Source organism: Limanda limanda, chromosome 7 (genome assembly GCF_963576545.1).
Source record: "Limanda limanda chromosome 7, fLimLim1.1, whole genome shotgun sequence".
Lineage (NCBI taxonomy): Eukaryota > Metazoa > Chordata > Actinopteri > Pleuronectiformes > Pleuronectidae > Limanda > Limanda limanda.
In genome coordinates, this window is record NC_083642.1 from 15,680,253 (window position 1) to 15,693,873 (window position 13,621).

General features: G+C 41.4%; 1 protein-coding gene across 1 annotated transcript; it reads right to left on the reverse strand.

Moving 5' to 3' along the window:
- Positions 1-3,762: 3,762 nt before the first annotated feature.
- Positions 3,763-9,023, reverse strand: alx3 (ALX homeobox 3). Its single transcript, XM_061075570.1, has 4 exons — positions 8,558-9,023; positions 4,600-4,874; positions 4,340-4,465; positions 3,763-4,131 (listed from the first exon to the last, which is right to left on the reverse strand). Exons 1-4 carry the CDS (start codon positions 9,021-9,023, stop codon positions 3,763-3,765), a joined length of 1,236 nt encoding a protein of 411 aa, XP_060931553.1.
- Between the last annotated feature and the right edge of the window lie 4,598 nt (positions 9,024-13,621).

Consider the following 13,621-nt stretch of genomic DNA (forward strand, 5'->3'; position numbering starts at 1 on the left):
TCTTATTGCCGTGACCTTTTTGGAGTGGGAATACAAAATTACCTGATAACGATTTACTGATAAATTACCTGATAGGCTGTTTAGTCTTTGCTGGAGTAATTTCCCTTCTGTTTTCCAGGTCAAGGCCCAGCTTTCAATTGATTGAACAAAAAGTTTACAGCCAGATCATGTACACTAGATACAGAAATAAACAGAAACCCTGGTGCATTGCAGTGTATTTAAGGTAAGATAAGACATGATGCGGAGGTGTGATGTCGTTGTTCCTGCATGGCGACTATTAACATATTTTATCCGTGGGTCCCAGGATTTTTATTTTTATTTTTCTATATGAGCTGTTTTAAGCAAGATTTAACACCTAGCTAATAACGAGGAGAATGCAATGACCTTCTGTAAGCAAGTGGAGTAGATGGAATCACTCTGAGCCGAGAGTATATCAAAAATACCAATAGTTAAAGAAGGTATGATATTGCAGCCTAAATGGTATAAAAAATGAGACTCAGAAAGACACATATTGATATTCCTTAAAAATATTTTGTGCACACTTTACTGTTTAATGCAAATCATCACTTTTTCTGAGATGATGGACTGCCGAATGGAGCTGCTGTGGCAGACAGCCTTGTAATGCTGTTTGGCCACTTCAAATGCAAGGAACTGCTCGGTCACAATAATTGCAATATGAGTCTACAATAAATCTTGTTGAGTTCAAAGCTCAGAGCAGTGGCCATTCAGGAGACACCTTTATAGCTTTTAATGAGCAGTAGATCATATTTTATTTAGTCCATTAATGAGGCTGCGACTACAGTAACTTCCAGACTCTAGTGAGAGCCTTCACCTTCTGACCCTGACACATTCAGTGATGCTTTGTTAGTGACTGCCTCCGGCATCGTACAGTCAACTTTTTCATTTACTCCAATCAGCCACAGCATTAAAACAGGTAACTGGTTTTAATGCTGTGGCTGATAGATGCCTTTTTTTTTACGTTGTCTGGCCACATAGGCATAGAGGGAATAATTAAAACTACAAAAGTTTTAATTCATAGTACTGACAGTTCAGAATGAAGTCTTTACAAACAGGCCACAGATACACCCTCATCAGTTACAACACTAGTTACCTGTTTGAATGTTGTGGATTAGGTATTTTTAGGTTAAATAAAGTTTTCTCCACTGGACATGACAAGGGGCAGAGAGCATCACTTAAACTCGCAATTTCGTTTGGTTAAATTTGAGCAACCTTTGCGTTATTCATATGCAGCTCCAAGAATAATGCAATTTTTTTCAATGCAACTTTAGCCCTTTGCTGTGCAGGTCTAGCTTTACCTTAAAAAACCCACAATTCACATAGATTACATTTACTGATGATTCAGAATGAATTATTTCCAACAAGCCACAGATATACACTGCAGCAACATTAGTTACCTGTTTAAATGTTGTGGCTTATTTATTATTGTTATTTTTGTTTCTAACAGATAACATTCTGTCTTTGAGTCAGTGCAGATTAAGAAAACTAACGCCACACCTCTGTATTAACTGCAGCTATCATGAGTTCTCACTGATTTCATCACGTGCCTCTTGGGCGAGAGCATAGAGGCGAGAGCTTGTGCGGTGTGTGTGTGTACGAACGTGAACGTGACTCCGGGCACGAAGATAACAGGGGACATTTAGGCTAAAAACACAGTGTAAATGACGATGTTAGTATCAAATTTGAATGTCGGTGCTTGGATGATGCCTCAGTAACATATGGAGGCATTTTATGTTTTCTTTCTGTTGTTTTTCGTTACGTTTAAACTTAAAGAAGGAGTCACCAGTTACTTCAATTGTATTGGATTTGGCTGTGATGCTGTTTTCCCCTGAAAACGCTTCACCCAACCCTCCATCGGCATAATGGTGAGAATAAAAACTTTTCGGTGAACTATCCCTTTGAGTCTTTGCTCAGTTGAATAAACCACACTGCAATTATTGTATTGTGAGCTACTCTATTACAACCGTCCTGACAGTATTCACAAGTTAATGTCTAAAATTTCCTAAGATGCCGTTTCCTCGTGTTTATGGACAGATCAATTTGATTAACCTTCTCCTTCTCTAAAAAATAAATATATAACACAGCACTGATCCACCATCTGCTATTTCTTTAGCTTTCCTAAAGATGGCCATCTCCTCAATCCCTTATCCCTACTGACAGGTCTTCTTATCTCCTCCACTTAATCTGGGATTTAATCAGGGGGACTATGTAAAGGCAGTGAGGGCTGCTGTCTCCCAGGGTCTGGCTGGAATTCGAAGCTGTGGGTGTGGAAAGTGTTTCTGATGGGTTTGTGCATTCTTCTATTGGAACCACATGTCAGTGGCTCCCACAAAATCCTGACACAGAGTACGGGAATGGCAGCTAATCCGCCCCAGCGTGGCTGTCATGGTGAAGCAAGCACAGGGGAAGGAGAGCCAGTGTATTCCCCTGTAAGCCGTCTACACTCCTGGGCAGTAAGTGGAGCTTGGGAGGGCTTTGTCCAACACTGGAACACTTTTTTTCCCCTCTCAATTCAAGTTTAATTTTCAATCTCAAACTGATTGAAATGTTTTTACATCTGCCATGAACATGTTGGTATTTAGTAATTTACAACAGATGGGATGGTACCATACAATTCAGACTTTCCGTGACAATAAAGTAAATTGTTTGGGGTAAAGCACGACAAGGAGATGGTCTCAAAACAATTATTAGGAATGCTTTCGGGAAAGATTGTGCCCCAGAAACACATTTATGTAATTTTCTTCTTTAGAAACAAGTCATTAATACGTAAATATTTACAAATAAAAGAAGGAGGCGGATGACCTGACAACTAATATTACTGAACAAAATACGCTCTGAGCCATGGAAACCCCAACTCCTTCTATTGATGTGTAGCTCATTATTCAGTTGGTCGGGTTTTACCACAGATACCAGATGTGAATGAGACGTGCCTGCCCCAACATGAAGCCGGCCGTCTGTGGGAGGCTCTCCACTTCATCATCGATACTGAAGTGTGGTCGCTCAGTTAGCTTTTCATTAACGAACCTGCCACTTGCTCCTGATACATGAGGTGAGACCTGAAGGCCTCTTGAAGTGAAGCCAAGTAGGCTGCACATGTAGAGTCGCCCCTGTGCACGTCCTGAACACAAAGAGGCTCACCGCACAGCAGAAAACGTGTTTACGGCAACCACAGCCTGCAAAGCATTTTTGCCTCACAACCACATTCCCTGTTAAAAAAAAATGTGACACAGACTTTTGGTAAGCTCTCACGATTAAAGTTTTCGAAAAGATTCACGTGAAGGCCAAACAATTTAGACTTTGATTGTTTTCATTAAATAAAAAATACTTTTTCCTACTGAATAAGACAGTTGATTTAAAGATGGGGAACTTTATTACTGGGCACACTATGAAGTACAACAGACATAAAAACATAGATTGATAGGGTAATTACATTTTTTTACATGCTTAAATAACTTTTTCCTCTTTGGTCTCAGCATTATTATTTCTAACTAAACCTGGAAACAAGTTCATATTAATACATTGAGTTTCGTGCAGGAGGCTCAAGATGCTCTCAGTGTTCATGAAATTCCTCTGTCAGGAGATTCAGAATCGGGAAAAGTCTCCATGTTGGCTTACATAAATGTTACGGGGAGATATTTAAGTCATATGGTGAAGTGGGTGTGTACATCTGGGACTGTGCATGGGTCAGGAATGTAATATGCTTTGGCTCAGTCAGTGCATAATGGGGGGCTGGCACAGTTGTGGTCATGTAGGCCAGGAGAGGATGCTACCCGGCTCTTTGGCTTTCATCCGCAGTGCCACCAGGCCCGTTGGCTTGTATTCGGTCTCAGGCCCTTCGATGGAGGGGGACCCCAGGCCTCCAGGAAATCCGTGGAGCGAGTAGAGGCCATTGATGCCGGGATGGTGAGACGGGTGGTGGTGGTGGTGGTGGTGGTGGGGGTGGTGTGGGTGGCTGGGGGATGTGGGCATACCCATGAAGCCCTGCAGGTTGCCGTGGGGATGAGGGTATGGACTCATGCAGGACGAGGGGATGGAGTCAGGTCCGAGGACACAACCAGCACCGGAACCACCGCCTCCTCCTGAAGCTGGCCCTGGCCACAGGTTGCCCTGCATCTGGACGGGAAGAGATTAGGGACAAAACCGATTTGTAATTTGATTAAATAATTGTGTCAATGCTTCAAACTTTGCTATGACAACTTATCAAGGTATAATATCAGGAGAAGTCAGATTGAGACTGCTCAATTTTGCACTGCTCTCATTCTTATAGCAGGATCAGTAATGTGCTTCCACCATTACAACATGCATGTAACGTGAGCTCTACCTGGTATGTATCATGGCGAGGGAGAAGAGAGATATCATATGTAGCAGCAAAGTGGTTGCGGACTTCTTGAATCTTCCCGTAACGTTCCCGTTTCCTCCACTTAGCCCGACGATTCTGGAACCAAACCTTTAAAATACAAAGAAATTGTATAACAGGAAATTTTCAGATGACATGTCTCGTTCAGGCCACAAACTCTATCCTGCTCGTAGGTATAAAAGGAAAAGTTGCATAGTATGAAGTAGTTGCATTATAGCACATACCTGAACCCGAGCCTCAGTGAGCTCGGTCCTCAGGGCCAGCTGTTCGCGGGCATAAACGTCCGGGTAGTGTGTCTTCTGAAACACTTTCTCCAGCTCTTCCAGCTGAAAAGTGCTGAACGTGGTGCGATTGCGTCGCTTCTTGTTCTTGCCTGATAAGTCGATGGAGTCAGCGATGGACTCCTGCTGTAAACCGACCCCCGGCTCCTTCAGCTTGCCGCAGCAGTCTGTGCCGATCCCAGGATAGCCCATGGTTTTTGGAGTTCCTTTCTCTCTGACTGCGGCATAACGGACACACAAAAAGGTAAACAGTTAGGTATGTTTCAAAAATAAATATGAATTCATATGCAAGAATTTTTTCAATGTAACTTAATCAACGTCAATTTATTGTTTGATGTGCTGTTAGGTGCAACTTTTGATTATTTTTAGGGTGCTGATTTTACATATGATTTTGCATTCATCAACAACAATCTGATCCTCTGTGAAATACTTTGTTCAATCTGTTTAAAAAAATATTGATGTCATATATGTTGATGATGAGGCTTTACTGGTTGAAAAAAGGGTTCAATAAAATATGTGTTTTTTGTTTTTTTCATATATCATTTTAGGGTCTCAGAGACCTAACAGGACCACGAGAAACGCCAAAGACAAATCAGCAGCCTTTCGCATGGTAACACTGAATAATATTCATACCTAGAGGCAACTTAAATAAAATCAAAAATGAGGATATAAGAGCATCCAGAAGATACCTTCACGGATACGATGACAAGAGACGTACAACATTCTGCAGTATAAGGCAGTGCTTGGAGTCAAATTAAATCGCTTTATTGCCTTTTTCTCATATTAATTCTTAAACAGGGCACTTTCTCCTAGATATGGTTCAGGACCCATAAATTGTAACTTTGCACATCGTTTCAAAATCAAATAAAACACATGTTCACATCGAAGATTCTATTCCTTAGGTATATTGCTGAATCCCATTAATGTGTTTTCTTTATGCCTTCGAAATTTAATTCCCAAACAAAATCCAGCCAAAGGAGGCTGAGCTGTGAGACGCCTGAGAAAATCAACACACATCAAACATCAATCAGCGCAGGCAGCCCTAATTCAGCCAAGCAGTGTTTTAATTGGATTAGTCCAGACGAGCCATACTTAGACACTGAACTCTCAGCGAGTTGGCTGGAATTAAGCCCACAACACAAGTACAAAAACAAGGTTTGATTTCATTTCCATACAGTCATGTCAATTTATCTATGGGAAACTTATCGCAATCTTCATGTCCAAACATTCACATTAGAATAAGGCAGCTAGGATACAGCATATACAAAATATGACAAATTTATATGATGAAGCGCATTAGGATTTGATTTCATCATAAATACGTTCTGACCTTCACTTTTAGCAGTAAAAGGAAATGTGAAAGTCTTATTTTCCTTCCTGTTAACGCCGCATGGAAAGAGCTGCTCCCCCCTTTGTTTGGATGTTATTGTCCATGTTCATTAAGTTTAACCCTGAGCTCCCAAACAAAATCACTCTCTATCCATCTGCAGGCACTCACTCACCAGGGGCAGCCAAGACACCACTCTGCAACTCTCCTCCTTCAATATGGGCCCCAAACAGAGAGCACTTTTCATTGCAACATTAATTTCCTCATGTCCATTAGACCCAACCTCACACCACAGTTCATGCTGGAAATATTCTCCATCAAAATTGCGAACTGGAGCCGCAGTACCTTGTGTGGCTTTTACCCTGTCAAGCAGCCACATCTGCTCTGCCTACGTGGAGTCGTGGTAGAAATTTAAGCTGCTTCTCTTCTAGGCCTCTTGCTCTCTACATTACCGTTTTAAAATTGTGCAATACACCACTTCCCCTTCCGCCTGCGGTTTACAAAAAGTCCATTGATTTTAAATTCAAATAAATGAGATGAACTAGATAATAAAAAAATGAAGCAATATCCGACTCTTGCTGTCGATTAATGGGTTTTTAACCTTTTTTACGCTGCTGAGGTGAAAAAAACGCTTTAAATTGTTATCGTGAAGCAAATTGTGTTTTATTCTTATTGAGAAATTGTATTTATTTGTGTTTAAAGCATTAATCTATATCAGAAAATATGAATGCCGTAGGAAGATTGTTGAATTGGATACATATTGGCTGGGATATATCGCAGTGGCTATCTACATTAAAAGACAAAAAGAAAATAGTTTTTTGGGAACATTAAAACACAGGAAAAAACGTACGTGGTAATTTAGTAAATATATTGTGAATTAAATTATAGACATTCGAATGTCAAACCCGCTGACATTTGTACTAGCACAGCTGAGGCATTATTCTTAATGGGTCCCTTATATTGATAAAAAGCGGGATCAATATTTTCTTGTTGGTTAAAAGAGTACTTTCAAGAGTATATGTATGCATTATTAAAATAAACTAATTCCTCATGAAGTTTCAGACATTTATTAGAATTGTGTAGTTTTGTTATACATTTGCAAGAATGTGTGTGAAAAACAAAGACGCAAACCAAAGCAAAACTTCAAGGTGTGAAAATGGTCAAAGGGTTTTTCATGTGTTGACCTGTCCCACCATCACTGAACTTTCCTCCCACCGTAGACAAAACAGGAAGACGCGTTTACTTTTGAAGGTGAAAGAGCCCAAACTCAACTCAAGATACACACACACACACACACATGCACGTACACGCACAAACGCACACAAACATTCTTTCATCGTGCACATATAAAGCCCTATCACTTGCAGTTATATTGCAAAATAGATTAAAATGACCTTTCAAGTGTGTGTGTGTGTGTGTACGTGTGTGTGCATGTGCACAGACTAGAGAGAGGAAAGCTGAAACCATACATGCTTCTCTTATTAAAAATAATAAAAGTCCACTTTGAAAGAGAACAGTTGACATTGTTATCATAACTAATTGTGAGAAAGTCTCCCGGCTGTCTTTGGCAGGAACATGAATCAACCATTGCTTATCAGCGCTCATGTGCTTTGCTTTGCCGAATCATCAACACCAATAAATAAAGTGAAAGACCTCATCATTTCTTCAGGCCTCAGACCAACATACACAACAGTTACTACACAACCGAAACAGTTAGTTAACTTCCCAAGATGGACATTGGTACGTCGAAAGAGTTCGAGCGGACGCCTGCCTGCTATAACTCAAATTCCCTTCCTGTTGTTTGACATCATACAGCAAATATCTTGCTTATGAAGTGAATGAGAAGCAACTGAATGAGAAGGAGATGAGAAAATACACAAAATGTTGAGCCAGAGAAGCTGACAGCTAACTAGTAGCCTAATGACACACCCAACTTGCTGCCAGGCTGACCTTTGACCTCTCTCCCTTTACATCAAGGACTGTCAAGTTAAAGAAAACTTGTTGACATTTTAATCACAAGCAACTTTGCATCCAGTAAAACTCAAGTCACACTTTTGTGTAATTATTAGTTAGAGAGCGCCTAATTAAAAAAAAAAGATAGAAATTGCCGACTGATAACAATTTTAAATATGATCCATGGGATGTGTTTAAGTTAGTTTCTTACAATTTAAATCAGACATTTAAAAAGAAAAATGTTTATTCTCATATTTTGTGATTAAATTCGTCCGCTTTTGCTGAGTATAGTGAAACTATTTTATTTTGAAAATGTCAAGGTCTGCAGCACTAAAGAAATTTGGGCGTAAGATAACCAACTTGTATTCTTCTTTAATAATAATAACAATAATAATATTAGCCTGATACTTTTGATTTCCCGTGTGTTCTCAATAAATTGTGCGTGTTACTAGCAAAGACAAATAGTTTTTACAATTATAAAAACAAAGCAAAGTTCATTATTGTGTCGGCCTGAGTTTTTAACGATCTCGATCTTGTTGCCACTACTCTTCTGTATTGCCCAGTTGCTCTTTGCTTCTTCTCCTATTTAGAGGAATACAATGTAAAGGACCTCTAACTTACCTTCCGAGTTATTTTCATAAAACGTCGACTTGCCGCCGATCCCCGTCCCCTTCTGCTCCTGGTTTATACTGTCCATGAACTTATTGTGTTTGGACGGAGAGCCGGGCGGGTTCCCGGGCGCCGCGCCGTGCGTAAAGTCCGCCGCGCCATCCCCGAACCGGCCCATGGCGGCGGCGTACAGGTCCCCACGCAGGCTGAGGCGGTGAGGAGGCAGGGGGTGAGGAGACAGATGCGGGGGCTTCTGCAGCTCGTCGCAGGGCAGGAAGGAGCCGGAGCCGCGGCCGTGCTCCAGTCCCGGGGAGTGCTCGGGCGTCCTCCTGCTGGTCTGCGGAGAGAAAGGCAAACAACTCTCCGTGTCCATCTTCCAGCTCCAGCAGGCAGGATAGACAACAGAGACTGGGAGCTGATAGTGTGGGCGCCGGAGTGAAAGAGTTTTTTCTTTTTTTTTTTCTTCGTCTGTGTTCATGTCAAGTGGGTGGGATTTAACAGATCAGAAACAAAGACCCGTGAAACCGGGGCTGTGTGTGTGTGTGTGTGTGCGTGCGTGCGTGTGTGTGTGTGTGTGTGTGTGTGTGTGTGTGTGTGTGTGTGTGTGTGTGTGTGTGTGTGTGTGTGTGTGTGTGTGTGTGTGTGTGTGTGTGTATGTGTGTGTGTACGTGTGTGTGTGTGTACGTGTGTGTGTCCGTTTGCAGCATCCAGCAGTCTGATATAATCCGCCAAAAATTCAATCACGTGTGGTTTATGTTCCTCCAATTAACCATTTAATTCCTATTTCATATGTTATTATGGGTCTAATCAGCAAATCAAGCAGGACAGGAGAAGCACACTCTCACACACGCACACACACACACACACACACACACACACACACACACACACACACACACACACACACACACACACACACACACACACACACACAACACACAATGTCCGACTAAATTTTTTTTTCCTGAAGGCCACTGGTGATAGAGTTTGTTATTTGTTTATTTTTCCTTTTTTATGTAAATATTCACTGAATTTAGTTTATTTCATTTAAAACAATATTTTCTTTGATGCGCTTTTAATACGTTGTGAAACTGATACTTTCTTCCCGCTTATTCTTAAACAGTAAGTGTTTGACTTATATCACCGATGCATTCTTCTACTGCGGATAAATACGTGCTTACTAAGTGGTCGTTTACAGCTAAAACCCGAAAAGGGAAGATTTTTATTTGCCCAGATGTCACATTATAAAACGACCAGTTTACTGTTGTTCGACACAAATTGCTCTTTAAAAATGTCTCATTAAAAACATATAGGAGAGTAATTTAATTAGAACGCGGGTGAAAACCATTTCCTGACAGGTCCAACAATCTGGATAAGGGTTTAGACAAATTGACACGCAAACACCATCATCAGATATTAACAACTCATTAACAAAACATAAGAACAATATATGGAAATTAATCTATATCATTTATTTAACTGTCCACTCGAGGTAGTGTTTTTTTCGATCGCTTTGGATTTTGAACGCGACGGCATTTCACTGAAATACTAAAGTCACTGGTGACAATTTCGATCTCTTTATGTTAAATAAGATATAGTTCAAATTCTCACTATATCTTAATAATATATAGAGATCAAAATTGAGATAATTGATATTATCTAAGAAAAATAAACAATATATTTTATATATTATATATATATATATTTTTTTTTTTTACTACTTAATTAATTTATACAAATACGTATTCGATCATGTCGGTTCATCATCAGAATATAGGTAACATGTAGTTTATCACAAATACAGAGATCAAATGGATAAGCATCAATTTGTTTCCGTACATTATCGATGTGTCTGCTGGACTCGTGCAGCAGCTGCACTTCCCTTCAGCTCTAAACCTTGGTGCTGATTTCCTGTGGTTGTGTTGTTTAATACTCAATGTCTCCCAGAAATGATGGAAAGGGCAAAACAATACTTCAGAAAAACATAATATTTCTCTGCTTGCAGTAAAATACAGTTTTAATTAATGCTATATTAAATTTGTATGGGTCTATACTTGAATCACTTGACATTTGTTTTAGTAAAAGTCTTCCAGATATATAAAAATAGCAAAACCTTAAAAGAAAGCGGAAAAAAGTATGCTTTGACTGAAACTGTGTGTGTTCTTAATTTTTTTCCAACATAGCTCCAAACTGAATATGCTCAGAAAGAGTTTGTTTCACTGGTAAGATATAAGAGGCTTTTGATACTTTATCTCCAATCTAGACAAACTTCATCTAAACACAGTGCACTTACCAGAATCAGAGGCGGCACCAATGCTTCTGGGGACATCTCACCATCTCCGTGGATACCTGAGGCCACGCGCTGCTCAGCTGATGGACAAGTCTGTAAACATGGGCTGCATTTGGGCTGAGAGGCCTCATAAGCCTCATTTGATTCCATTTTCAGCTCTGAAATATCAAAGTGTCCCTTCAGTGTTATACATCCAGGGGAAAAAAAGGCTGCACCAAGAAATATTGAGCTTACATGACATGTGATTGATGGCTCCAGTCAGCTAAACTGAATACTCGACTCAGTTTTTTTCGAGAACTTCCTGAACAATAAAAGTAAATAAACCAACAAGAAACAAGATTGAATTCTAATGACAACCTGCATCACACACCAATGTGCAGATAAAACTCTAATAAACAATAACAACACTGCTGTCTGACACTCATAATGTGGTCATGGACCAAAGGAAAATTCCAGTCTCCATCTGGTCACCAATTGTAATGACACGGCTGCTCATGTGGAGAGGAAGAGCTGCTTTGGGTTTAAAGTGATTAGTGACCTCAGATATGAGGCCTAATGACATTTATGTGTAACATGACTTAGATTAACATGTTTGGGTCTGCAGAGCTCAGTCGCTGGAAAAGATCACGCTGTCATGTTAATCACAACCACAGTGCCACTCTTTACCTTCTCACACTCTTGAGCGTCTCCGTCCCCCGTAAACTTCAACCTGGGGAGTAGTTGCCAGCATCTATCACACTGTCTGGCTGATCACCATTAAAAACCTCATAATTCGGTTAGTGGGAGAGTATATGTTTTAGAATGTACACACGGGGGGGAGGGGGGGTGCGGATACGTCCCTCAAATCTCGTGTCAAGCATGTCCTCTGTAGCCCGAGGCAGCCGAGCACTCTTGAATTCACAAACCCCAGCTGAGTAAATGCATTCCAGAAATGTGGGCAAGAGGAAGAACGTCTGTTCTATGATCTCGGAGCCGCTGCAGGTAAAAGTGTTTATATGCATATTGCATGAAGAGAGCATACGATGCAGAGCATTACGGGTATGTTATTTGCTCAGGAGTCACAGTCTCCAATGAGTCTGTGTTGACATGTGTGCTGTGGTTTGCTTCATTACACTGGTAAATGGGGTAGTGGTAGAGGTTGGGGGGGGGGACTTTATGCACCAACCTTCAGGATAAAATATACACATTCAAGTATCTGCAACATCAAGCAAAACAAAGCATTTGTCTTTTAAAAAATAATGTGAGAACTACGGCTAAATCCTCCCTCAGCGAGAGACGTGTGCATTCGATCTCTGTCTGCTTGCTGTGAAAGCAGCGGCACTTAAAAGCAGTAAAATGGCAGAAAATATCAACTTGCTGTCCATACTATGACCAGCTCCACTCTATGCTCCCTGCGGTCCTAAACCCTTGTCCTCCCAGCCTGTCCTGGGCATGACCCCGCACAGGAAATCAGTTCAGCCTGTTGGGAGTCCCAGGTCTCCCCCCGCCGCCTCCTGGCTCTGGGCACAGACAGCGTGGATAAAGGTGACCCTGCACTCTCACCACGCACCCTGCGGCCCTTGGGCTAAAGAGCTGCTTCCACTCCCCCCTCCACTACATCCTCTCTGCCTGTCAGTCTGCAGGGCGTTGTCACACCCTGTTATACACCTTACGTCCTTACACACACAACTTAACGTCCCTTAAAACCCAGGGTTGCATGTGTACACAACTGCCTTCATGAGGTAAACTTTTAGAACATTAAAAGTTACTGTGGTGATTCGGTGATTTGTTTTTATTGGTGAATAACGTCTGGCATGCGGGTAGAGCGAGTAAACAAAGATCTGACCTTTTCCAGTGTGATCCCAAAACAGTGTGTAGAAGAAGACATTATTAAGATTGACCTGCCAGATGTACACCAACATAGACAGAGTCCGCAAGAATGAACTGGTGTTCTGTACGTCACACAAGCTGCCTGTCTTTGTCTGACTATCATGGCCTGAGGTCTTTCCTCTCACGTACAGGGTAGCGATTCAACCTGAGGTTTGCATTAGAATAGGAGAAGGATGGCTAATTTAATTAGCCGCCATGAATGCACAGAGATGATCCCATATGCAGAGCCAGGGCTCCTCTCTGAGGCCTCCCTCACATCCTCCAGTTCGTGTCCAGAAGCTGCACAGCCAGCTGAGGACTTGATTGGCAGCTGCTGACCCTGGGGTTGGCCGGCTGGAGAGGTGCATTCTGGGAAGCCTAAGTCGCTCTGCTGTTGCAAAGGGGGTTGAGGTTTCGAAGGGAAGTGGGAAGTGGTGTTGCTGTCCTCCGTCTGACCTCGCATCAGGCGTCATGGAGCACACTGAAGCCCAGTGAGTGAGAGCAGCAAGTCAGGATCCACAGCCACAACACACATGAGATGAGCTGGGTACATATCTGTCAGAAGACAAGGGACAAAGACTTACACTGGCCCACGTTAGGGAAAAAAGAGATGGTTAGTGGTATTGTTTTGGTTAGAACTTTACTGTGTGATTTTGTTTTTCTACACAGCTCTGCAAGATCATAAAACATTGCAAAGTCAAAGCTATTGCAATATTTTTCCCCGCAGGAAAGATCGTGACATATTAAACTACTCAGTTAACCCCCCGGTGAACTTCAAACCAAAAGACCTTCATGTTCGACAATGAAGACAAACTAACAAAGACAAGCACTGCAGCTTTTGTTAATCAAAAATTGGAAATGTTCTATGCTTGATTCATCCTAAAAGATTTGCTGCAGCAACACATGTTGCGTGTTGCTCTCTTGCTGCAGTTTCGGAA